Source organism: Leucopleurus acutus (genome assembly GCF_964270905.1).
Source record: "Leucopleurus acutus genome assembly, chromosome: 1".
In the NCBI taxonomy this organism is placed as follows: Eukaryota; Metazoa; Chordata; class Mammalia; order Artiodactyla; family Delphinidae; genus Leucopleurus; species Leucopleurus acutus.
This window is the reverse complement of record NC_139142.1, coordinates 45,623,486-45,650,505: the sequence shown is the minus strand read 5'-3', so window position 1 is coordinate 45,650,505 and position 27,020 is coordinate 45,623,486. Positions and strand designations below refer to the sequence as shown.

The 27,020-nt window shown below is 50.1% G+C and overlaps 1 protein-coding gene across 1 annotated transcript in view; it reads left to right on the top strand.

Annotated features, from left to right (window-relative positions):
- Window positions 1-22,569, top strand: part of SAMD4A (sterile alpha motif domain containing 4A) — a 230,477-nt gene extending 207,908 nt beyond the window's left edge. The window contains exons 9-13 of the mRNA XM_082848456.1: window positions 2,917-3,035; window positions 7,363-7,564; window positions 8,917-9,043; window positions 16,712-16,795; window positions 22,493-22,569. Of these exons, the coding sequence (XP_082704582.1) occupies window positions 2,917-3,035; window positions 7,363-7,564; window positions 8,917-9,043; window positions 16,712-16,795; window positions 22,493-22,521 (561 nt within the window). The 3' untranslated portion in view covers window positions 22,522-22,569. The remainder of the gene's footprint in view (window positions 1-2,916; window positions 3,036-7,362; window positions 7,565-8,916; window positions 9,044-16,711; window positions 16,796-22,492) is intronic.
- Window positions 22,570-27,020: the final 4,451 nt, after the last annotated feature.

Sequence of the window (27,020 nt, the reverse complement as noted above, 5' to 3'; positions counted from 1 at the left end):
CTCTGAGACACAGGGCTCCCTTTCACAGCCCGATCTTGCTGTTCTTTAGCCAGTGGATGGGACGGTGTTGACTGCCGAGACCCCTTCCTTCCTCCCCAGGGACAAAGGAGCCAAATCCCTAGAAGAGTAAAAGGACAGGAAAGTTCTGAATCTTACTTCTGAGACCAGTCACTTCATCTCCTGGATTATAAGCCCAGGCTTCTCGCCTCCTTGCCGTCTTGAGAAGGTTCTGGGAAGACGAGCTCTTGCCCCCTTTATGACCCTTGTAATCCAGCCACAAGAGCTGTAGGACACATCTTCATCCAGACAGACATATGGGTCTGGGCCTGACAGGGACAGAGAACTCAGAAGTGGCTGACCGGCTGTGTCTGGGCATTCTGGAGTCTGGAGTCTTCCTTCCCCTCCAGCCCCCGAGGAGGCTGCTGCCAGCGCAACCCAGAGCTGCCTGGAGCCGGCTGAGATGAGGCGCTGGCATCCCAGCTGATAGCAGAGCTCCCACAACCGAGTGCTATTTGCAGGCACACACGGGAAGCAGCTCTCAGAAATCACTCATTACCAGCCATGGTCTAGCTCCTCTCCAGGCCTCCCAGCCGCAGCTCCCAGGACTGAGAACAGCCACACACTCAGCACTCCTGAGGGGCCCGTTCCCATCTGCAGCCCCAACTACGTGAGCCTGTTGCCCCGCTGCTGAGTGGATGAGCTGACCTCTCTGAGGGGGCGTAAACATTTCCATCTTCTTGGGTGCTCCTTGCCGCCATGGGAGATGTCACATATGAACCAGTGTCCCTGGAAGTGCTTTGAATGCACATCTGTAAAGTGAGCCATTTACTCCTTTGTCACTTGGAAACTCAGGTGGGCTCCAGACCAGCTCAGTGCTGTAGTTTTGAGACCTCGAAGTCATTGGTTGGAGTTTAAGGCCAGGGTTGAAGACCAAAGCTTATGGATGTGATGGACATTCATATGCTGCCACCAGAGGGCTGGTCCGTGCAGCCGAAAAACCTAGTCAGTGTCTGTGGGCAGCACACAGTGACCCATGACGAAGAGCCAGGCATGTTCTGAGTATCCTAAGTGCCCTTCGTGTGTGAATTTCATTTAGTCCTTACAAGAGCCCTTTGATGAGGTATTATTAACCTGAGTTTTTAGAAGGAGCAGAGTCTCAGGTAGAGGAACTTGCATAAAGATGTGCAGGGATTCAAGCCCTGCCCATTTGCATCCAGAGGCTTCCACTGACCCACTGGGCTGGACTCTCCTCTCCTCCCCAAGTCGTCTTGACCAGCGCACCTGCATCTTGTGTCCTCGCTCAACATTTGGCTGAATAAGCTGGTCAGAAGCAGAATCTACCCATCCCTTTATTAGTCTAGCAGAAATGCTTGCCTTTTGCAGTTTTTGAAGCTATTCCTGTATAGCTGGACACTCGCTGAACATCACCAGCAAATGAGAGGGACCACAGAGGAGAACCACATCCTCACCTTTTAGCCGTGAGACCATCCACCATGCACCTTAAGGCGTGTCAGCACATTTATCTCTAACGGGGCACTGAGTGCCTGCTGGGGAAGTCCACCTTGATGACTGTGCTCAGTGGCATCTGGCTAAGGTCAGCCAGGAGGAAGGGGTTTGCAAGTCGTCAGTACCTTTTCCACAATATGACTAACGTCTTCTTGCTTTTGTTCACATAGCTCTCCTGTGTTCAGGTCCTTAAAGATGAAATGTCATTGGAAGAAAATAAAACTGTCATTTTTTTCTGTCTGTTTAAGGAATCTGTTTCCTTTATGGGAAACAGACATATAGTCTGTTACTCTAAGTATTCATTTATTTCCACTTAAAGTATTTCATGCTTTATTGACAAAACTACTTGGGTATGGTATTTCCATCACTGTTACTGCTAGTCAGTCAGATCCAGTGTATTTATGACAGTGCGTGGACCACAGTTCTAGGCACTTGACAGGGGTTTCCTATATTGCATGCGTGGTCCTCACCATCTAGAACACTGCATGGCCATGGCTTATCTGCAGCAGAATTCCCAGGGCACTTGCTGCAAACACAAACCCCCTAGACTTCTCTCCATATCTATGAAATCAGGCTCTGGTGGGGAGAAGGGGTTCAGAAATCTGCATTTTAACAGTCTCCTGGGGGGATCCTAATATATCATGAATTTGAGAGTCCCTGCCTTGGGGTCTCATAGCCCCTGTGAAGTCCTTCCCTGGGCTTCGCTTGAGTACATAGGCTGTACACACAAAGACACATGATATAGGTGAGAGTGCGTTACGTATGGGGCAGTAGGCAAAGCATCCCCAAACACCAATTTTACTAGAAAAGACTTGAGAAGGCATCAGATCTACCCATTTTCCTAAACCTTAGACAAAATTTAGGTGAGGAATGGCGCACTGGGGTTGTGTAGAGCATGGGGCCCTTTAACTGGAGATTTCTCAGCAGAGGCCAGACACGCCGAGAGTACATTCCCTTTTCCGAAGCCCCACAGACCACTCCAGGGTGAACACACACCGTCAAGCAGATTGATTTTTTGGAGTGGTTTAGCATTTCCATGGATTATGAAAATGCCTGTAAAAGCCCGAGTAGTCAACAATCAATTTTGCAATTCATTCTTGGTTAATAAACAGAGTCCAGAGTGGAGTCAGGGGAAAGTGGAAAGAGGGTATGGATCTGCCAGGAATGCAACCAAAATCGAGGGTTGTCAAAAGCTTAATACATGTACCTTACCAGTCACCTCCAATGTCAAATAACTTGAATTTTCAGTACAGGCAGCTCCCAAATAAAACGGACTGCTGTTTGGAGCAGGTTGGAAACAAGGTGAAGAAAAGGCAGCTGCAGGACTCCGATGTTTCCCCGATTAATTGCGTGTTTCTCCCTCTAATGCCAGGCTGCGTCACCCATTAAAAAGTCCTGTTTGTTTTGCAGGCATTTACAGAGACACAGAAAAAACGATTGTTGTCATGGAAACAGCAGGTGCAGAAGCTCTTTCGGTCTTTCCCTCGGAAAACCCTTCTAGACATATCAGGATATCGACAGCAAAGAAAGTATGTTGGGATTTCAGTCTTTGTACTGCATGGTGGTTCCAGTACCTCACTGTCTGCTTAGGTTCCAGGGGCAGGACTACGCAGGGCATCATTCCTTGTTTATCAGGGCGCCCTATGACAAGTCCAGATCACATTCCTTAAACAGGTGGGGTTGGGAAAAAGCTGTAGAGGGAAAGAATTCCCAGAGGAAGAGCTGAATGTGATCTTGGGCAACTCAACTGACATGGTCAAAATGACGGCATTGGTCTGGATGGGCATCGAGTGGGGAGTGGGTACGAGCTAACGAACGCCCACAAAACACTTGGTGGTTTACCCACAACAGGGGGCTCTGAAAGGACAAAAACGGGTTGTTCTCTCCACACCTTAAGTGGTAGTGTAATTTTTTCTCCCTTCTGGCTGCAGACAAGCTAATTATAGTTGGTGGCAGGGTGAAGAGCCCAGTGCTAGTCTATTTTGGTCTGAGCTGCAATCTAAGAGTGGAGCAGTGCCATTCTTGATTTTTCATAGTACTTCAACTTCTTGGATGCAGTTAAAAATAAGCCTCGTTGTACTTTAGAACCCATTACCTTAATCTGGTTTTAAGTTGAGGAATCTAATTGCATATTAAAGGTGAATTACAGTGACAATCTGGGGGAGGAATCACGGGGAGGGGTAGAGGGAAGCCTTGAACAATGACAGGGAGTTTTGGGGAGACAAGGGAATGACAATGATGCAGATATGCTGAAAAATCAACATTCTGTTTTACTTTTTTCAGCATGAGCAGATAAATACTCATTTTTTTCGCTTGCACCTAGCAAGTTCTGAACTCATTTCTCAGTGCATATGTAGAAGCTCTGTCTGTGTTAAAAGGTTGGGCATTTATTTGCATAAGTGTGCCGTGAAACATCACTGTTTTATAAATTACTTCAGGGAGATAAGGCCAGTTGGAACTTGTGAAAAGTCTTCATTGAAGATTAATGTAAAAATTGACGTGTTATCATATTCCAGCATATATAACACAGTTATTTATTAAACAAACATTTAGCATGTACTTTGTGCCAAGTGGGTATCCAAGCACTTAAGAATATTAATACATTTAATCCTTGCAACAGCCATATGAGGTAGAGGTGCTATTATCAACCCCAATTTACAGAAGAGTTGGGAGGCAGTGGCATCCGGGATTTGGACCAGGCAGGCCAGCGTCAGCTCCAGAGTCAGTGCTCTTAACCACTGTGGTTGCCGGGCAGCTCTCCTGGTCCCCGGATGATGTGCAGAAAAGAGAGTCAGAAAAAACAATACTCTGTTGCCAGCTCCTTGGCCCCAAGCCTCCCTGGAGGGTTGGGCGGACCACCTGTGCACCCTGAGGATTCCTGGGGGCCCAGGTGAAAGGCGAGGCCTGCTGCTTAGCCTTCTTCCCTGGGGCTGCCCCCTTCCCAGGCTCTCCCTCTTCTCGACCCCCAAGAAAGGGGAGGAAGATCCGGACCCCTCTTGCAACACCAGGCCCTTGGGAGACAAGTTCCAAGAGGAAGAAGGAATTCAGAAGTTGAAGATGAAAACAGAGCTTTCAGGCTCTTTTGTCTTCCTCCCCAAAGTGCCATCCGCTGCTTCCGTCTGCCCTGCTCTGTCCTCGGTCCACATCACTGTTCCCCTTAACCTTGACTCCTCTACAGTGTTATTAACTGACGCTTGAATTGGGCTAACCCAAGGTTTGCCAGATTGGTCCTCCTTTTATTGATTAGGTCAGGATGAATGCAGTCATCAGTTATGGATGTTCAACTGGAAGTTGCTGAAGCTCCAGAAAATAATTCATTCTCATAAATATGACCTCTGGGATCTTTTTATGCTATTAATTTGCTTTGAAGACCTGTTTCTCCCATAATACAAAGGTAACTGCAGCCCAGCCCCTCCTCGAATTATCCCAAATCCCAAATTAATTGGTTCTTATTAATGTTATTTTATCAGTCATTTCAAGGAAATGAACTCAGTTGGTTAGATGTAGGAAAGCACAGAAAGACACAGATGGGCAGAGCAAGAGGATGAGAAATGGAAACTGACGTTTGTCACTTTGCTCTCTCCCGAGAAAGAATGATTCTTTCATTAAGCCTTAGTGATCTAAAGTGACTTAAGCTTTCACTCTGGTTACCAGCAGTGGCAACCCTCAATAAGCCTAACTTTTTCATAACCAAGTTTAGGACACCACGGTGAGATCCACCGTCATTCGACGGCCTAACCAAATTCTCCCCTCCATCCAGCCTATCCCCCAAATGTTCTGGGCTCTACCAGCTCTGTGAATGCTAACTTCAGGAGTCCACGTTTCTCCCGTGACTAAATGTCCCATTACAGAATCCTCTGCCTACATTATATTGCTTAAGAATATAGTCTTGCCTGCCTGGAAGCACAAATCATTTTAGCATCACTCGCTGACTGCTCTGTTTTGCATATGAAATAACTTTTTAAAAATCCAACCAAAAAGGAAGATGAGCAAAAAAGCTGTCTGCACTAAATAAGGAAAAATCTTAGGAGAATACTAAATCATCATACCAGGTGGCCAAAATTCTGGCTCCAAAAACCAAAGGACTAGTTTTCATAGTTTAAAAAACAAAAACAACCCCCCACCCCTCAAAACAGCCACTTGATCCTTGTCTCCACCTGTCACATGTTGTCCATACTCCAGAGGAGGTCTCTTCCATCACTTGAGATTACTTCTGCTCCTCTGGGCCTGAATTTCTTCTTTCAAACCAAACATTTTAAACCTTAGTAAAAGAAGGAAGAAAGGGGGAGAATGGGAGAAAGAATGAGATAAACCAAGAGACCTAGAACCCGTGAGTGTCCTTCTCACCACGTGTACATGAGCCTCTGACTGGAATTGGGAACCATTCTTTTGGGTCACAAAAGCCTAGAAGTGGAAAAACACAGCCCAGAAATCAGTTGCCACCAGCTCACCGTGGCATTCTCTTCCCTGCTCCCGCCTCCCCCAGGAAATTTAGGAATTCTAAGGAAGAAACACTTTCTGAGATCAACTGTGCTGATGACTTAGATGCTGCACCCCACCACACACACACACACACACACACACACACACACACACACACACACACACACACACACACACACACACACACACAAACACACACCCCTCTCTCCCTCAGGAAATAACTGTTTTGCAGCACCTCCCCTCCCCATCATCTGGTTAAACTACGTCAGCTCTGCCTCCTGGAGTCTCCACACAGGCTTGGTACAAACCTCCCCTGTGTGGCTGGGAAAGCAAGTCTATTCCATCTTGTGGCCATCGGAGGTAAAGCATTTTGACTGAAACATCAGTGAATGACTAAAGCTGACTCTTCTTGGAAAGAATGTGCTGGTTCCTGAAACCCTGCTGGCTGCCGTGCACCCTCCCAGAACTTGAGGCCTGCTGGAGAGGATGAGTTCTTCAGTACTGAGGTCACCAGACCAATGGAAGCACGGTGTCCGAGCATGATGCCATGGGTCCGCGGCTGCCTCCCTGCGTGGACCCAGGCGAAGCCTGTGACCTCCGGGTCTTTCTCTGGGGAGGGCCTGAGGAGTGGGGAACAGTCGGTGTCCTAGGTCCAGAGCGATTGCAAACATCATCATCTACATTCTCATATCCCTCCTCTTCACCTGGAGTCAGAGCCCCAGACGTGGGGTCAGCTCTCCCATTTGGAGAGGTGATTATAATGCCAGAGACTCATTCATTCATTCACTCAGCCTGCATTTACCGCCAGGAGCTGATCCAGGCAGGAGGGACCTGCAGGGTTGATGAGGACAGTCGCCATCTTTTTTCTCATGGAGCTTACATCCTAGTGGGGCTCAGAGGCCACTCCTTCCAAGTCTGCTGTACAGACAGACATCAGAACCGGACTGTGGTCTGAAGGAAGGGGCACAGATCCTGGCTCTGCCGCTTTCTTACCATGTGGCCCCTTGACGGGAACGTGAGTGCTCAGGGCCCGTGACACAGTGGAAGAAGGCTGTAGAGCATACGGGTTAACCTTCTGGGCTCATAGTCCAGCACTGCCCCCCAATGGCTGTGTGACCTTTGAGAAATTATTAAGCGCTCTGTTTTACTTCTCCAGCTGTAAATGGAGATAGAGTGCCTACTTCATAGGATTGTCGTGAGGATTGAAGAATCAACATCAAAGTCCCAGGGCGGTGCACGTGATGTTAGCTCTCAGATGTTAGCTGTCATTTAGTCATAGAACCCTGACCCCCGTAGACCTCATAACGGTCAAAATGTGAGCAGACCCCAAGGAGGCATCCTGCTGGCAGCCCGGGGGTTGGGAAGGGCTGAGGGTGACTGATGGCCTCTGTTCTTCCCTCTTGGCTCTCACAGCCGCGGCTTCGGGCAGTCCAACTCCCTCCCGACGGCTGGCTCTGTGGGCGGTGGCATGGGCAGGCGGAACCCACGCCAGTACCAGATCCCCTCCCGGAACGTCCCTTCCGCCCGCCTTGGCCTCCTGGGCACCAGCGGATTCGTCAGCTCCACCCAGCGCAACACCGCAGCCAACCCCACCATCATGAAACAAGGAAGACAGGTCTGCTCGGCCCCGGGGAGGAGGGTGAGCAGGCCCAGCTCAGGGCCTGAGGCTCCGGACATCCCCCCAGACAACCCCAAGGCGAGAGGAGAGGCCCGGGGGGGCTAGACTGAGGACGGTTGTCCCTGTGGCTCAGAGGTTGTTTGCACGGTTTCTCGGGAAGACAAAGCGAGGCCACGGCAGCAACTGGCTTTGTGGGGATTTTGTTTAGGCTGCCCCACGACCGCTTTAACCTTGGGGGCCCTGCACACAGGGGGCCTTAAGGAAGAAATGCAAGACCTATTTCTTCTTTGCCTTGATCCTTGACCTGCCCCAGCAGATCCCACTGCCTTCCCAATTTGGCTTCCAGAGCATCTGAGGGCTTCTTAGCCTTTTTATCTGAGGCAAATAGCTCCTTTGTCATGGTCCCAGCTGTGGTGGAGAACCCACAGGAAGGAGCCTGAGAAAGGCTGTCAGAGGGAGAATTGAAACATTCTCAGGCGGTCAAGGCCAGGCTGGCCAGAGATTCTCGCCATGGGATATAGAGCCACAACCTCTGTCCCCTGGGTCCTCGTCCCAGTACTCCCACCCTCCCACCCAGCGCCTCCCACCTGTGTAGCCCCTGCTTTGTGGGGACTCTGCAGGTCGGGGCTGGGGTTAGAGGGACACCAAGTGAGTCTGAGGTTCTGGGTTGTCATGAGAAACTAAGGGATGAGAGCTTGATTTACAAAACAGGAAACAGTTCCTGGCAAGACAGGCAGGATTCACTCCCCCCAGGGAAACAGCACAGGGTAGGAAAAAGCCCCACTCTCTGACCATTGTGGGAAGCCCCCAGATGGGCCCAAGAGGAAATCACTGCTAGGACACCCGCGTAATAATAAACACGCAAGCTGAGTTGTGCCAGCTCTTTGCCAGCTGAGAGGTTCTTTTTTCTCCTCCTTGCTTTGTAGTAAATTGTAAGAATCTCAGAGAGAAAATCAACTGAGAGCCCTGAAATAGTTTGTGCTCTTCGTTGCAGACATTTATAGAACTCCCCCCATTTCCTAGAAAAGTGATAGGAAAAGCAAAGGCAACAGAAGGGATAAAAAGAGTTTTGGAGCTAGCAAGGGAGATTGGTGTCCAGATTAAGTTGAGGCTTAGAGAGGAGCCTGAGGCTAAGGACGTTTCGCCGGGGGTGGGGGTGGGGGGGAAGCGGGGGACTGAACGGAATCTAAAGCCCCTCTCTCTGAATAAGCAGATGGATCGTGCTGGCCTATAAGCCCTTTCCCAGAAGTTAGCAGAGAGTCCTCCCAGGGTACTTGCCTTCCGGATTCTGGCTGGGGGCCCCCCCAGGTGTCCGGACTAACGGGTTCTGCTTTCGTGTTTCTCCCTAGAACCTCTGGTTCGCCAACCCCGGGGGCAGCAACAGCATGCCAAGCCGCACCCACAGCTCAGTCCAAAGGACCCGCTCGCTGCCCGTGCACACTTCACCGCAGAATATGCTGATGTTCCAACAGCCAGGTAGGGCCCAGCCCTCCATCCTTCGCTCTCCTCTCGGGGAGGCCAGGTCACCAAAATAGATGCCCCAGTGAACCCAGGCAGAAAGTGCTTAGCCTCAACTGTCACCGTGCATTCTTTTGAGCTTATAGAAGCCTTTCCTTTTTTAAACCGTGTCTTGCCAGCATGAATAGCGGCTGGTTGGCTGGGAGCCAGCACACGGAGCTTGAGTTGGTTGTGATCTGTTGGGGGTATTTTTGATCCTAGTTATATTTCTGGATGGATGAACCCAGGGATATTACTGGGGAGGTTTCAGGGCGGAGTTGGGAGGGGTTTCACGTGTAGTGTGTGTGTCGTTGGTATATACGTGGGGGAATGTGTAGATAGTGAGACAGAGAAGAAAACTTGACAGTGCGGATGCTGAGAGACCTCCCACTGGTTTGGGAGTTCCTTGCACACGTGACCGCTGATCCAGCCATCTTCCCTTTACTTGGGTAAAGAGCAGCCCGGTGCACCTCATGTCAATTTCACCTTTGACCACGCCTCCCCAAACAGAGTAGCCAGAATTACATACAGCCAACAGATGCCTGCACCTTCTTCTGTGCAGACAGTGACCTCTTAGACTCCATGAGTAATGCAAAGCCCCGCAAGCAATTACTACATGGGTCGCACCTGGAAGAAGGTCCTCACCCTGGGTAGACATGCTCTGTACCATGTCTTACAGGAGTTTGAGGGGAAATGTCACTGTGGCCTGGGTGGGCAAAGAAGCTTCTCAGAGTCATAGGTGAGCTTCAGGGAGCAGAGGGTGAAGAGGTGGAAAGAGGAGGGTGGAGTTGCAAGCAGAAGGAGCCAAGAGAGCAAGACTGCAAGGGTATCGAGTCCCACGGCGGCTCGGCAGAGGGGTCAGGCTGAAGTAGCGGCAAGGAGACCAAGGGAGCTGGAAAGACTGCAGCCAAAGGTGGGACGCTGAATCCAAGGCCGAGGAGCTCAGACTCCAGCTGCTCTCAGTGAGGAATCGATAAACGATTTTGAGCAGGGGCGTCAGACAGGGCTAAGCATGGAGGAGTGAAGGGAAGGCAGGCTGGAGGAGGAGAGGCCACCGAGGAGAAGGGCGGGAGCCACCAGGGCATAATGTATGTCAGGAAAGGACGGGACGTCCACAGAGTCCAGACGCTGGTTTAAAATTGCTTCTTGATGGGCTTCCCTGGTGGCGCAGTGGTTGAGAGTCCACCTGCCGATGCAGGGGACACGGGTTCGTGCCCCGGTCCGGGAAGATCCCACATGCCGCGGAGCGGCTGGGCCCGTGAGCCATGGCCGCTGAGCCTGCGCGTCCAGAGCCTGTGCTCCCCAACGGGAGAGGCACTTTGGTTTTAAAGCTCCTTTTCTTCATTTTGATACTTGCTATTTTTCTTCCCAGGAAGAAATACTTAATAAAATTTGGGGGGTTGTGAAGGCCTTCTCCCTGGGTCATTCAGTCCCAGCCTCTGTTTTCATGTAGAATTATGTCTAATCCATTCCCAGTAAAAAGAGAACCTGGACAAGATTTGAAGACATCCTGGGCACGAGACCTTTCACCTTAAATGAATAGTTCACCCTGACCGCAGCCCCAGGACTGCAGCCCAGCCACCGTGCAACCTCACGGGAGCCCTCGCGTAGCCGACCGCTCTCTTCCAATCCTAACATACTTGTAGACTTCTCCATTCTTTCCTACCTCTTTTTTCCTCCCTGCAGCTCTCTTCCAAGTCCTCAGTCACCCTCTTTGTCCCCCATCTTAATTGGGCAGACCAGGCCCACCAGGAAGAGCTGGGCCATCCCTGGGAGAAGAACCGTTTGGGTCTGTTGATCCGAATCCTCCACCTGCACTATGTTTCCCCTCTGCTCTTATACAGCAACGCTGAACAGTTGGCTTATGCTCAGGTCAGCTATGACCCTAACATTGTCTCCACCCTCTTCCCGTGAAGCCTCTTGTTCCCATAGTTAAAGAATCAAATGCTACCAAACAGCTTGTAAGAGAAAATGACTCCCCCTGCCCTCCCCTCCCAGCCCATGGTCCCATCTCCAGAAGCAGCACTTCCAGCTGTTTTCAGTTTTCCTGGTAGTTATCTGCAAGTCTCTCAATAATGTTCTTCACATACTGGACTTAGAACCCTTGGGTTATTGTTGTTGTTTTAATTAACCTCTCACCCGAACATGACAAACCCACTTCCAGCAAGGCCCTGATGAGGCAAGGCATTTCTGGTAACCACGGCCCGGGGACAGGACTGCTCCGTATTTCCTGACTGCAAATACCCTTGTTAGGGCTCAGCAGAAGCCACTCCTAAGTCCTGCCCGGCACCCTTGGCCCATGTGGGGTGGCTCTTCCTGAGACATGGCCATGAAGGGCGAGGCAGGGCACAGCTGTGACCCAGGATCCCTGGCTAAAGGGAAAGCAGGCTGCAGAAAGTCCCCCCATGGGCGCAGAAAGTTCCTCCTCAGCTTTTGCATCTAGGGCCTGAGGGCCAGGGGCTGGGACTAGACCATAAGCCTCACATCAGGTAGGCAGATATCAGGACGGCAGAAAGCGGCTCTCATCTTTACACAAGCAGTAGTAATTGTGAACGCAAAGTGGAATAGAGATGTGCGACCAACCCAAAATTGAATACTCAGAAAACTGTGCTACATTCCAACATAGTGGTTTCCTCCTGGCCATTAGATGTCTTCAAAGCACCCATTTTGACCCATCTGAGCAAATCTTGAAGACTACACTACATTCTAAGGAAGTTTGGATTCTATAAACTTAAAATAATCCCATCAAGATGATGGAATGTCTCCAAAGAATAAAGAAAAGCCTGGGGGCTAGAACCAGCCTCCAAGCTGTATATCAATTCATCAGTCACCTTGCTTGAATTTGCGAGACACTTCTTTCTTTCCTGGACCTACAGAATCCATGGGCCCCTTGGAGGCCGGGGCAGGAGGGGTGGTTCTCCACTTCATTCCCATGTGGACAGATTTAAAATGTTTCCCAGGACAAGCCAGGAGAGCCATCGGTGATTGTTGCCTCTTGCTGGCCTGTGGGATGAGTAAGAAACATGAAGCTGGTCCTCCCAGAGAGGAGGACAGGGTCTGATACCATCACCGGGGGGTGACGAGCTCAAAATCAGGATGGCGCCTGGCGAGAGGGGTCATGTTTCTCCGAGAGGTAGGGTGTTTTCCCAACTGGAAAATTAGTTTGGAAACTGCTCGCAGAATGACACCTTATCTTGGAAGCAGACCCTGCTGACCCGGGCTCCGCCACCCTTGGGATCAGAGAGGATCTCAGAGCAGCCCTGGCGTGACACTAGGAGGCCACGGAAGCTCCTCGCCACCTAGAGGGCCTGACGGGAAAGGGCAGAGGGGGCCAGCAGCTGACTTCAAAGGAAAAGCATGGAGAAAGGTAGACGGGGCAGCCTCACAGGGGACCTCATCCTTCCCTTGCACAAAACCATGTGCAAACTACCTTTGGTGCTGGACCACCCAGATGTGAGATGGGTAAAGCCGTGCCTTACCTGGCAGCATTTCATGATGTGACATATCTGTTCTCCATCGCAGACCTCCCCTACGCAGCGGCTCACGACTGGAATCCTTCCATCATTAGAACACCTGGGAGCATAGTGCACAAAGCTGTTATCATTCCTTTCTCCTTAGTGTGAGTGAGTTTCAGACTGCTGCCAGAGAACTGCCTTTAGAAAGAGAGGGGAGAGGGGGAGTGCCGTCAGAGCACTGGCTCCGCTGAGGGGATGGAAGGGGCTGCCCTGCAGAAGCAGAGGCCAGAGCAGGGACCCACTTAGAGTACCTGATCAACATTTGCTCCCTCCTTCTAGTAATCCAAAGCAAACAGCCCTGCTCAGGACTGACGGAGGATGGGCAGGGAGGTTGGCAAATGAATCAGTTCTATCACAGCCAAGAACCCAGCTGGGTCTGTGCCCCGCTGCTTCTGAGAGCCAAATTCAGAGAGACCGACTTGAGGCAAGATGGTACAATAGTGTCGTGTACCATAGTCTGCTCATCATTTTTTGTGAAAATGTGGGTCCCATAGGATTTCCGCAGCACTTAGTTCTGCAGGTCTAGGAGTGAGGTCCCCAGAGAAGAGCTCCGTTCCCCACAGCAGATTCAGGGAGCGACTGCGTACCTGTGTTCCCTGCCACCTGCCCACCACTACCAGCTCTGCACGGCCGCATGGGCCCATTTCCCTGCCGGCACTGATCTCTTTTCCTTTTGACACCATTCTCCCCCTTTCCTCTTGGTTCCTGCCTTCCCTTTATCTTCCTTCCTCCCCTCATCACAGTTGTGTAGCTCCCACTTCTGCATTCCCTGCCCCTTCCTCAAGAGACTGACTTTCCTCATTTCTCGCCTTCCAGCAACCCACTTCTCACTCAACCAGACTCAAAGCCCTCCTGTTTTACTCAGCAGAGTGGCCTCAGCTGTCATTGGCAAAGTGGGATTCTCAAGGTTTTTCCTAGAATGCCCCAACCTGCTGCTTATTCTAAAGTCCTAAAAACATTGGCCTCTTTACCTCAGCCTCAGGGACTTGGAGAGAGAGGCAGAAGGACACTTCAGGCCAGGTGGACCCTGCAGCAACACCTCATTAGGGATGGGCGCTGCTTCCTTCCGGAATCCTCTTGACCCTGGGCCTGAACAGCAGTCCCTGTTCTTGTGGGACTTCTGAAAAGGCACAATTTGAAAGTCCCACATCAGCCTAGACTTTGGGCATCCTAGAACTGGGGATCCTCAAATACATCCTAAATACTGGAAGGGTCTGATGGGGAGGGGAAGAATCCCTCGTACTTAGAGATGCCATCTGAGCTAAGGAAACAGGCCTGCTCGGGCAACAGGACAGAAGGCCCAGAGTCTATCCTTTTTGCCCTCCCGAAGACTCGAAACTACACCTGCCTGGTCTGTTACAGCTGGGGGCCCAGGATAAACGCGATGAGCCCCAGGCTGAGCAGAAGAAAGGACAAGAGTTGGTCTGTGGTCCAAGTGGACCTGTGGGCAGGAGCTGCCCACTCGCTTAGTCGGGGCATGGAGAGCTCTGCCCACCAAGCCACCCGTGGCTGAGGGCTTCCAGCCGAGATGGAAGCTGCTCTTCACCCATCTGGTCTCCCTCTGTCTCCTGTGTGCAGGGAGATGCCACGGATCTGTTTTTATCAAATACACAATTAAAAAGTCACACTATTAGGAAACTCTGGAGTGTGAACATACGGGCTTCTCCCAAGACTTAGAATTTTTCAAAGCTGCTCTGAGAGTGGTTAGGAGTCACGACTCCCCCGTGCAACAGAGGGAAGAGCTGGAGGATAAAAAGCAAGCATGCCGACTTTCAACCTAAAAGAGCAGCCACTAGGGTTTGGAGATTCTGGAGCAGAGAGCCCCACATTTCTCAGCCCCCCTTTTTTTGGAACACGCAATCCCAGGCTTGGAAAATGCCATTTTGTTGCGTGTTGGCAAGAAATCCTGCAGCTGAAACACTTCTCTCCAAATGTCGAGCATCTTTATTTATCCAAATCTCTCCACAGTGTTTGTTTAAAGGGGAGTGCTAGAGAGTAAACTAAATTTTACAATGAGCATATGGATGGCTGTAACTGCTGGGGTTTTTTTTTTTTTTATTTGCTAACTGGCTATATATAAAATTGTGTTTCTATTTTATAGATTTCACACCCTGAAGGCTGCTAATTTTTGCATGCATATGATTTTCACATGAATGGATGAAAATACTAAAATACTCTTCCCTCTGGGTTGTTTAATTGCCCGACCCTACTCAGAGCAGTGGTGGATGGGGGTGTGGGGAAACCAGCTTCCCTAGAAGCCCAGTTGTCCTCTGTCTGCTCATGAACTGGCACAGTTGTCTTTCAGACCCATCGATGCTGGAACTGGTGTCAGAAAGAATCTTATCTGCTCCCCAGCGTTCATATCGATCGCTTTTGCCAACCTTCTCTTTGAGAATTTTAAATAACGGAAACGACATCTGCCTCTGAATTAGCTGGTAATGGGGAACACAGATTGCAGGGAAGGCTGAAATATATAGCTCCTCGAGGAAAACAAATACTTTGGTTTAGCCATTCGTTTCAACTTCCCCTCCCACCAAACCATCAACCTCATTTTTCATTCCCTCCCCGCTCCGGCCCCAAGCGCCCCCTAGTGGACATGCGAAGGAGCCAGGAAATGGCCTGCAGTTTGGGCCTCAGGATCCTTTCCCCACTTTACAGATAGAAGAGCTAAGGCCCAAAGAAGGGAACAGCTTCCCAGGGTCACACAGGAAGGCAGTGGCAACGCTGAGACTCCCCCAGGCACTCAGAACATATCCCACTGCTGATTTTTTCTGCCCTCCCCCATAGGATTTCACCGTTCTGTCCGAGTTTCACAGTAGCTGTCCGTTTCCTTCTATTTCCATCTTTTTCATCACTCCATAGACAGGTAATGAGGTGTGCAGAAGGCCATGGCTGGGTATCATGGGAGAGTCAGAGAAATCTGAGAGCATCGTCGCTGTCTGCAAGGCACTTCCAAACTAGTTAAGGATGTTCAAGAGTTCCACAGGATAGGGAGGTTGGGGGAGGTGCTGACGGTGAGCCCTAGCACGACAGAGGAGGCTCAGGGGTGCCTCCCCCTTGGAGGAGAGATAGGGAGGGTCCACATGGTAGAGGGGGCTTTGTGGTTAGAATGCACAGTATTGTCCTGGGTAGCGGGAACCCTCAGAACAGACGGCTCAGCCCTTGCTTCCCAGTGCTTGGAGTTGGAGAGTGTTGACAGGCATGGCAGGCATGCAGTGTGCAGTGGAACAGCAGCTCTGGGTGAGACCCATGTGGCTTCCTGTCCCAGCTCCGTGTCGGCTGGCTAGCCTTGACAAGTCACTTAGCCTCTGGGAGCCCCACTGGAGAACTGGACACCCAGCAGGGTCTTGGACTCAGAAGAGGCTCTTGCCAGGCTGTGGTTTCCGTTTCCTGCTCCTTGTAATGAAGCAGAAATGCATCAGGCCCCAGTTCTAGGCACAGGGAGCAAAGCCAAGTCCTGCTCCAATGAAGCAAACACTCAACTGGGAGGAGGTGACAAATACACACATGTCAGGCGTTGGCGATGGCGATGAAGAAAAATAAAGCAGAGAAAAGGGATGGGGTGGAAAAATTCTGTTCACATACAATGAACAGAAAGTCCTTTCCAAGGAGACGGTAGAGCCAGAGACGTGACAGCAGGCAGAGAGTGAGCCATGGAAATGTCCAGGGACCAGCATTCTGGGCAGAGGGAACAGCAGTGCAAAGACCCTGGGGTAGAAAAGGGCCTGGGAGGGAGTGAAGGAAGGGGTTGCTGTACGAAGGCAGAGAGGTAACAAGAGGCCAGGTCTTCGGGGCCTTGCAGGCCACGGCAAGGGGTTGGCTTTTACTCCGATGGGAAGCCGCTGGAGGGGTCTGAGCAGAGGCCTGGCAGACTGTGACCATGACAGCTATTTTTAGGCACCAATTTTCTTCCAGCTGCAGTGGCCTCAGTGTGTCTAACAGACTCAGAGGTTGGTTGAACCCGAGTCCGGCTCACCCTCCACGCCGGCCCTGTTGGTCTCTCCCGCCCCCCGAGTCCTCCCAGGGAGGCACTCCAAACCCTCACCCTGGCAGGTGGAGCCAGTGACACCATGCCTACTTCCTCCTTGCTCTCAGAGCCCCTGTCACCAGCGGAACCCTTTGTCCCTTGCAGAATTCCAGCTTCCCGTGACTGAACCTGACATCAACAACAGGCTGGAGTCCTTGTGCCTCAGTATGACCGAGCACGCCCTGGGAGGTGAGTGCATCCTCCCCGCATGGCACTGCACGCCTGGGAGAACCCCCAGCCACGTGCCATCCTCCACAGCTCGGGAGAGAGGGAAGGGCACAGGCCGAGGAGGCAGGGGACAGGGAGGGAGAGGGAGAGTGGCTGCAGCGCGCTGTCGGACCCTCGTCAAGCCTTGCCATACACAGGGGCCGCCAGCGCCCTTGCTCCTCCTTCTCTGGGAGGTGCCTCGGAGCCCCGGAGACCGAGGCTGCCCTCTTTCCCCAGAGGCTCCACCCCCCGGGGCACACTGGAGTCCCAGCCCCGCAGCTGTCCTAGCCCAGTGCGGGCGCTGGAGGAGCCAGGAGCACAAGACGTGGCTTTTAGTGGAAACATTCCCCCACAGCACTGGATTCCTTCCTTCTCGGCACTAGATCCCCCAGTCCGGTCCAAGCGTATCCCAACTTGCTCTAAAAATAGAATTTCTGAAACCAAAATCCCTCCTTGTTTTTACATCTCCCTGTTCCAATGGCTTCCACGACCCCCAGAGCCCCAGGCAGTCCGAGGCGTCCTTCGCAGCGTGACAGGGACGGTCTAGTTGGATGCGCCAGGGGTGTGCAGGGCCGCAGCCCCTGGAGGAGCTCCCAGAAGCAGCTGGGTCGTCCCACTGTGTGTTTGGTCTGCAGCTCTGCATCGTCACAACAGCCCTGGCAGGCCTTCAGTGCCCTCCTGGTACTAAACGGGTGCCTTCCTCTGGCCTGGACTCACTGCCAGCCCTGGGGATGTTTGGCAGACAGAGGAGAGACGTCCGCCCCTTCCTGCCAACCTCCAGGGAGGCTGTGAGTCATGGAGATTGAGACAGGCCTCCTGTGACCCTTCCCGACAGCCCTGTCCGGTCTGGACGTGCTCACCCACCGCAGAGCCAGAGACGGGTACACGGAGAGGCACAATTTGTGCTAGCCCAGCAGCAGCAGAAAGAAAGGCTGTCATAAGCCACTGCTCCAGAGAGCTTTGTCCTCCTGACCAGGGGTGTTTAGATTTTCAGTCTCTACAAACACAGGCTTATCCTGAAACCAAATAGGACAAAGGTAAATGCTCTGTGTGGAGCAGAGTACAGGCCGGGACTGCACCCACCTGACCTCACCCATGCAAGGGTCTCTATAGCCTGGAGAAAGCCTCCGCTCCGTGCCAGAAGGGAGCTAGCTGAAGGCCTCCCAGGGCTGCAGAGCAGACAGACGGTGGGGTGCACAGCTCCCTCCGTGACCCCCCGCGGGGGTTCCGGGGAACCCCACTTGCAAACACCACTCTCTCCCTTGGCCACTCAGTTCAGATCTTAGAAGCTTTGCGGCACCACTGGTTCACTCCCGGTACGTCCGCGTGTGGTGCCACCAGCTCCTCTTCTCCAGGTAACCGAGGAGGTTGGGTCAGCACCCTGACAGCCCCTGAGGAGTAATGGGAAACAACCCAAAGGTCCGTCGGCAGATGAATATGGATGGACGAGATGCACTGTAGCCACACAGTGGAATGCCATTCAGCCTCGGAAAGGAACGAAGTACTGTTACATGGCTGATCTGTGAAAGCATTATGCTAATGGGTGAAAAAGCCAGACACAAAACGCCACACCGTGTGTGATTCCCTTAACGTGACACGTCCAGAATAGGCAAACCTACAGAGACAGAAGGCAGATCAGTGGCTGCCAGGGTTTGGAGGGCGGTGGGAGTGGAGAGTGGCTGCTAACGGGCACCAGATTTCTCTCGGGGGTGACAAAATAGCCTGGAATTAGATGGTGGTGATGGCTGCGCAACTCTCGTGAATATGCTCAAAACCACCGAGTTGTACACTTTAAAAGGGTGACATTTGTGGTGTGCAAATTATATCTCAATTTTGTCCTAAACGGAAGGCCTCCGGACCTGAGCCTTCAGCCCGAGCTCAGCCCCCTGTAGGCAGCCCAGGTGCCCTCCCACCTGACACCTGACGGGCGCTGGCTTGCAGGGCGACTCCACTGAGTCCTGCATTGCCTGTGAGAGTCAGCCAGGAGGACTGACCTCCCCCCGGGCTTGACAGATCTCAGGTAATTGGTGTGTTGGAAGCTCTTATCAATCTGCTAAGTGCTAACATCATCATCATCGTTAAAAGCAGTAATGCCAAATGCTCTTTATTAAAGGGAGGTCTTCATTGAAAGACTCCATTTTTAGCCTGTTCTTCTATTTTTACAGGAAACATCTGTGAACTGGTTTTTTTGCTAATGTTTTCATCTCGTTAATCTCCTAAGCCTTTTTATTGCTGTGTTTTTTCTCAATAATCCTCTCTGGTGGGAAGCCTCATAAGCAGTTTCCTGAGCAGGGAATGCAAATTAGGTTCAGGGTGGCCCAGTTGGGTGCGGTGGCAGCGGTGTGCCCTCCCACTGTGACAGCACCTTTCTGCTGGCCGACCCCCGCCAGGTGCCAACGGAGATGACTTTGCTGGGAACAGAACTTCTGCCAGTGAGTGAAGTTATCTTACACGAAGACGAATGACCAGGGAGAGGAAAGCAGAGTAGTAAAAGATGCTCCTCTGCTTGTATCTCGAGGAAAGAGGGGGAGGGCTTCCCTGGTGGCGCAGTGGTTGAGAGTCCGCCTGCCGATGCAGGGGACACGGGTTCGTGCCCCGGTCCGGGAGGGTCTGCATGCTGCGGAGCGGCTGGGCCCGTGAGCCGTGGCCGCTGGGCCTGCACGTCCGGAGCCTGTGCTCCGCAGCGGGAGAGGCCACAACAGCGAGAGGCCCGCGTACCGAAAAAAAGAAAAGAAAAGAAGGGGAGAGGTGTCCAAGTTCCTAGGACACCACATCCCAGGATGGCCATTCTAACGGGGCTGCTCCCCGGGCCCCAAGCCTTGGGGCCCATCCTTTTGTGCTGGCATCTCTGCTTTTTCAGTCTCCTCCAGTAACTGCTGCCCTCTGGGTGTTGGTCGAAGCTACTTCCTATCCATCTTCCTATCCTAGCCTTCCCTATCCATCTCTTCTTTTCTCTCCCCAGGCCCCTCCGACAGAACCGGTGAGGAAGCCCAGGGGGTGGGTTGCCTCTGCCATCTTGGTTTGTGAGTCTTTATTTAAGGCTTTCATCTGGCTCTGCTGGGCTTGCTCCTGACTGGTGGCCCCAGGTGTTCAGGGAGACTCAGTACCAGCAGAATGAGTCTGCGAGGCTCCGCCCGGCAGAATGGCATCCATAGTGAATCAAACCATAAAGAGGAATGCACGGTCCATCCTCGGATGTTCTGGGGTTTGTGCTTCACCTGATCCCGTTGTCATTCCTTCCCACCTTCTCTCCTCACTCCTTCTTGGGACTTAAAACTCCACTTATAGCTGATATAAGTGCAAATCGGGAAAAGGTTCCACTTTCTCAAGACATTATTCTGCCTTTCATTTGAAATTTGCCATAGTAATTATAAAACCTATGATGGTTGCATGTGAATGGTGCCCCTTTGAGTTGTGCAGTGCACGACCCGCACAACTGTAAATAGTGAGTCTGGACTTAACCTACTGGTCATTTCCCTGCAGGTGAATACCAACCATCACCCTTGGAGGATGAGGTATAGGGTGAGAATTCTGTGAAAATGCAACTTGGGGCTGGGTTAGTTGAGATTTTCTTGTTTACAGCTCCTCACTTCAACAGCTATGAAAGGTTGACATTAATAAATGGACGAGTTGAGGCCCAACAAGGGTGTGCACTGCGCTTCTACAGACGAGGGAGTGGCCTCTGCACCCTCACCCCACCCACACATGTGTGTGTGCACATATACACACACTCACTGTTCTCCCACAGCCAGTTACCACTGCTGGGCCACCACTTAAGAGGCTACGGTTGACATGCGTAGAAGGCAGGAAGAGGTGATACGTTCACATCTGGGGACCTCTAGGATTGATAATCTGAAACAACAGATGCTCTCAGGGGCCATTTGCTTCCCTTCTTTAAAATCTCTCAAAAAATCATGTAGAACTTTACACACACGCACACACACACACACACACACACACACACACGAGTACAAGTAAAACTGGGAAAATCTGTAAGATGGGTAGATTACATCAATGTCACTATCTTGGTGGTAATACTATACTATACTTTTGCAAAATGTTACCTTAGGGGCAAACTCAGAAACAGGGTGCTCTTTCTTATGTGGACCGACAGTGATCTCATTAAAAATCTGAATGAAAGAAACATTCTCCCTCCAAGTCCCTGCTGGCAAGATGCCAGCCTGGCACCACCCATGAGGCGGCCAGGAGACCCCTGCAGTGGGCTCAGTGCTCCCCTGTATCACTTAGGTCCTCCAGCTTTCCCTGGAACAGTTGGCCCACGCCCCTCTCACACCTGAGCTCTGCTCACTGCATCTAGACGCACCTCTGCGAGACGGGCCTTGTGATGCGGAGGTTTAGACCAAGACACATCTACTGACATGTGGACGTCAGCGAAACCAGGGAGGCATCCTGCATCCCATCCTGGCCTTCATTTAGTGGTCACTGAACATAGTCATTTCTACCTCCTATGACTAATCCATGCCTCTCTCTGCTCACTGGAGAAACTCTAGCATGGACCATTGTAGGGACCTCTTAACTGGCTCACCTACCACCAGCCATGCCAGAGAAACCATTCTGAAGTCAAATCTGGTTACTCTACCACTTATAAATCCCCAATTACCTATGTCCAAGCTCCTGTTAATAGTACACAAGACCCTTATGGTCTGATTCTGGGGACTTGCCCACAGTCCCGTGTGAAAAGGGGTTGGGCAGCCGTCGGCTCCCTCTGTGGTCTGGCTCACTCATGGCCTCTCCTCTCTGACAGGCATGTCCCCCACTTTCTCTATAGCCTGGTTTCACCGATTCTCCATAACACCGACATGGCATATGCTGGGCGGCCTCAGCACTCTTCCATGTCCACTGGATATTTCAGTTCCAGGTGCCAAAAAAAAATCTCACCCTGGTGTCTCTGCCCCCGATCAGATTCTTGAGACAGAGAATCTGGATCAGGTTGGGTCAGCTGCATCCCCCTGGTCTGCTCAGCTGTGATCAGAGATCACAGTCACCACCACTCATCCCTGGCCTTTCAGCAGGAGATGCTCCCAAAGAAAGGGACATGAGCTGGACAGGTCCACCTGCATGTGTATTGCAAAACCTAGCTGGCTCTCTGCCATATCTCCTGCCACTCCTCCTGTCCTTCATCCTAAACCTCCAGCCCGCCCCCAGGCCCACCATTTGATGAGCAGCATCACGCCTGTACGTGAGCTGTATGCCCTCCCCACCCTAATACTCTCCTGCCTCCTCTTTTCTTCTCCTACCAGACCATCTACAAAGTCATTTTCTTTCTCTGTGAAACCATCCTTGACTTCCAAGGGCAACCTAAACACACCTTCCCCCTTGTTCCTGCTGTGCCTGGTACATACTCCATTACAGCAACCATCCCTCATGTGTCATTGTCAGTTTACATGTCTGTGCCCTGTCTAGGATATATATATACTTGGATAAGTGTGAGGATTAGGTCTTTTCGTCTTGGTTTCCAGGCTCAGTATGGCTCCTGGCAAAAATAGCTATGTTGAGTGGGTGGGTATGTGAAGAATGAGTGAATGGATGGATGGATGAATTTAACCCTTATCTGTCCTCAGAGACTGGGAGGTCCAACATGCATGACGCTGGAACCGGTGGGCATGAATGGAATTGCTTTGCTCACCTGTGCCCATTGTGTCCTCCTTTCTCTCCCAGACGGGGTTGACCGGACCTCCACAATCTAGAGCTGAAGATGAGAGTGACCGCGCTGGCCGTGAAATCGACTGCTGCGGGTCCAGTGTTAGCCATCTTCAGGGTTGCACAGAATCCTCCAAGATACTTTGCAGCCATTTCTTTTCCCCTGGTCCCTCTCCCATTTTGATTTTGTGAGAGCGTAGGTCGTCCTTGTAAACATATCAGTAGACCTGGGACTGGTTATTTCGTCATTTGTTTCTGTCGTGGGATGGCTTGGTGTGGGGCATGGGGAGGGATCTCTAAGGGAAACATAGGACTGGGAACGGGTGGAGGGAATGCAAGTGGCTTCTTGGATGGAAATGAGGGGGAAAATAAAGAGGGTACCGCTTGGAAAGAGATGAGAGACTTGGGAGGGAGGCAGAAGCCCCAGCCCTTGGGAGTCTTCTCAGAAGCCTGCCTTCAGAGTCAGGCCCCGGGAGGAAAGCACGGATGCCTGCGACCAAAGCACAACGGCGGCTCGCTCTTTTATGTCTCCCCTGATTGGATTCCCTGAGGCCCCTGCTTGAAATCCAGCCGCAGAAGAAGTCCACATGGCAACGGGGGCAGGAAGGGAGAAATTCCCTCCAACAAAATTTCAGATAAACTTTGATTTGTGTATTGTTTACATAACAATTTCAAAGGGTACATAATGTGTAAAGAGTTGGGCTAGAACTTTTCTTCATACTATGGTTTTTGTAAAGGATTTGTTGCTATGGATTCATTTTTTCCTCTATTTTTATAATAGCAGCAGGGTTGTCTTTTTAAATGGCTGCCAAGCTCTGCTTCTCGGGAAGGCGGAGCTGTCACGTAGGCCAGAGTTGTGTCTCCCACCTGTGGGTGGGAGAAGTGTGTAGGTGGAGTTGAGGATGTGGCTGGAGTGGGCGGAGCACTGGGCCGGGCGCCACCATGTGATCGGTTATGGGATTGCGCGCAGTCACCTAGGGAGTCTAAAGGAATCCTGCTGCCCTTTCTACGCTGGATTTGCTTCTCACCCGGAGAACCTCTTTCTCCCCACCCTACCATGGGGTGTCATCCTATCAGTCCTGGCCTCGCTCCACACACACACACACACACACGTGGGTACAAGTTTCACTGGAGGAGAAAAGGCAAGGATGGATATTTTTCCCTAGCAAGAGGCCTTAATACCCAGATAATAAGCTCAAAAGGCCACTTTTGGGGGGCGTTGCTCGCAGGAACCCCAGCCTGGGGGCTGCAGCCCCTTGGCTCACTCACCGCTGAGGAAGAGGAGGAAAAGAGCAAGGTCCGGCAACAGTGTATAAACGGTCAGTCAGCAAGTGGCAGAGAGAGCTGCGGGGAGACGTCCCAGGTGGGCAGTGGAAGAAGATGTGAGAAAGGTCGACTGCATGATGGAAATGATGATTCTATCACGTACGTCAGGGATTTGCTGTGTTGTCGGCTGATTTATCCACCCGCATGGAAGGGAGACAAAACTACTACTTAACATGGTGAGAGATTAACAAACTACGCTACCAAAAAGTAATAGCTCTATTTCTTAAGGGCAAGAAAGACTACGTTTGGAATTTGATGCAATAGAGGGTATTAGAGGAAATCCAAGAGGAGCTGTGCTCTGCGCTGGAAAATTGGGTTGTGTAAATGATGGTGTGACAGCTCAGCCAGAGGCGAGATCAGGGAGATGGTAGGAGGCCTGTTTATTGAATGGGTGTCTGGTACCATTTTGGGGGTTTGTTTTTTTAGCAAAGTCAGAGTCGAAATTAAAGAGATCAGACCATGAAAATCACTGCGTTTGCTTGGGGTTATGTTTTAAAATAATGAAGTAAATACAATTTAAAAGGCCTTAATGAAATCCAAACAGTTTTCTTCTACCTTCAAGATTGAAAATGTACACCCAACACAGCCTTGGATGTTGTGAAGCTTGCAAAGTCTTCTTAAGGTCTAAAATGTGGGAACATCTTAACCACAGAGAGCCTTTAGCAAGCAAAGAACATTGAATCCACAACATCCTGCACCGCATTTTATAAAAAAGGGGGGCTCTCCATGGGTGACTATGTTCTAAAGATGCAAATTCATTTGCAGAAAGAGGCAGCATTTTTTAGTTGATATGTTTTAACCAAGTGCCATTAACATTCATCCTCCACTCCCCTTTTCTAAGCAAGCTTAGGGTTACTTGGGGAATGTGTTGGGATGGACAATCGTGTGAGCCAGGAAGGACAAGTCAAAGATGTTGAAGGCCAAAGGCAAGACCAGAGGGTTTGCGAAGGTGTTTTTTGGATGCTAAGAACGTTAATGGAAGAAAAAAAACAATGGTGTAACACATCTTGTGGAGAAATTAAAAAGCATTCAGATCTGCTGCAAAACACGTATATCCATAAACACTCGGGTTGTTCAGAAAACAGATTGTGAACACAATCACATGAGCATGAATCCTTTAAAAGGATGAAGACCTTAAAGTATTTGCAAATCTGAATTTCTATTTATTCCTTCACTGAATATAGAAACAATGGTTATCTGATTATTAGAGATATTATTTTGGATATGTTACTTATTAACTTGCTATGGCTGGTAACCATGATAAAGTCTGTTATTAATAACAACATAATTCTTTTTTTAAAAGAAAAGCTTATTTTTCATTGACTGTGTATAGATTTATCTACTTAGTTGTGTTCTGCTCTTAGTGTTTTAATTTTTTTTTTAAGTTGACTGTTATGATAAATTTTAGGCGCCTGTCCCCACCTTGTTTTGAGTCCTGTGTTGACTGCAGGTATACAGCTCAATCTAAAAATCCTAAAGCAAAAGAACTTTATTTATAAAAAAAAAAAAAAAATCAAACAGTTGCATGCATAGAAGGCTGTGAAGTCGGATATTTAGTAATAAAGCGGCAGTGCCTTTTTTTGTATTTACCCATTGACCCCCAAATGCAACTGTTTTATATTAAGTAAATAGTAAACATTAAAAATCTCAGAGTAAAATCTATTTCACTACATGGGTTTTTTTTCTCCCCTTGTTCTGATTTAAGCAGTGTGTATTTGACATCTCTACATTGTCCCAGGGACAGTGGTGTTCTACGATATTGTTATCATGTATGATGTTTTATTGGTGCTTTTTATTCATAGTGGTTTCTTACCAGAAACAGTAGGAAGACACACATGAACTGTGTACAAGAAATGAAACATTGCTGCTGATATGTTTTGTTTTGTTTTCCACATGCTTTTTGAGTTTCACTTTTTAAACCAAGGGCCAGCAAGCAAAATCAGTGCCCTGAAGAGGGCGGCTGTTTGCACCAAGCTCTCCAATGCTGTGTATTGACGGTCCCTTTTTGGTACTCAGGATTGGAGCTAGAGCTGGGCCCCCTCTCCCATTCATTTGAAGAGACACTGAGGGAAACAAGGTTTTCTTTTGAGGTGTCGTTGGCTGCCTTTTACGGAATGGGAGCCTTCTCCGGGTCTTCTGTTCTTCTGCCCCTCTTGTAGCTACTGCCAGTGCAAGGTTTGTAGATGCACGTTCCCCCTCTGGAACCGGGATCTCCCTGAGAGCCTGGCCTGGGGGCTGAGCTGGGTTGAATGCATAGGCGCACAACCAGAAGGGCAGCGAGGGGAGGAGAAAGCAGCCCCCATCTCGGTGGCCCTCTGGGGATGTCTTGGGCAGGTGGCCCCAGCTTGGGTGCAGGGAAACAGCCTAACCAAGGCGTTCAGGTGTGCCTGTTACAAGAAGGCCCTGGGGAAGGATAATTTGCACATGGGGCTGTGATAACACTAATGTTGATTTTTTGTTTTACAAGTCATCAGAGATGTTTGCAAAGTGAGTTTTATTTTTTTGTAATTCCTTTATCTTTACTTAAAGGTGAATGTGTATTCCTCTGGGAGGAATAGGAAGAAAACAGGAATGTTAATAATGTCAAACAGAAGACTTCCTCCCTTATTAATATATAACCCTCATGTATTTATGCCTAATGTAAGCTGACTTTTAAAAAGCTTTCTTTTGTTGCATGCCCCATGCAGACATCCCTATTGTACATGCATGCCTTTCGTCCTGTTTTCCTGTATAAAGTTAGTGAACAAAGAACTATTTTTGCCTAGTTCATGTTGCCAAGCAATGCATATTTTTTAAATTTGTCATATATGGAAATAGCATGTTTGTTACATGTAAAAGCTTTACTGATATACAGATATACTAATGTTTGAAGAAGCTGTTCTTTGCAAGTGTACAGTTTTCAAATGTTACCAGTGAAACACCCTTGTGGTTTAAACTTGCTACAATGTATTTATTACTCATTTCCTCCCATGTAACTAAGAATCATGGCTATATTTCATATCAACGTTATATTGAAAGTGAAGGGAAATGATTAATACAAGGTTTTGTAACACTGGTGTGTGTCTTTTTTCATTTTTGTCAATATGATCGATTAGAAAACAAGAACTGAATCTTAGAAATAAGCCAGCCAGGAAGAATAAGCCTGACATCCCTGTAAACTGTTCCCCCCTGACCATTCTATGAAAACTGTGTCTTCCAACCATGAGCTACTTCTTTTTAA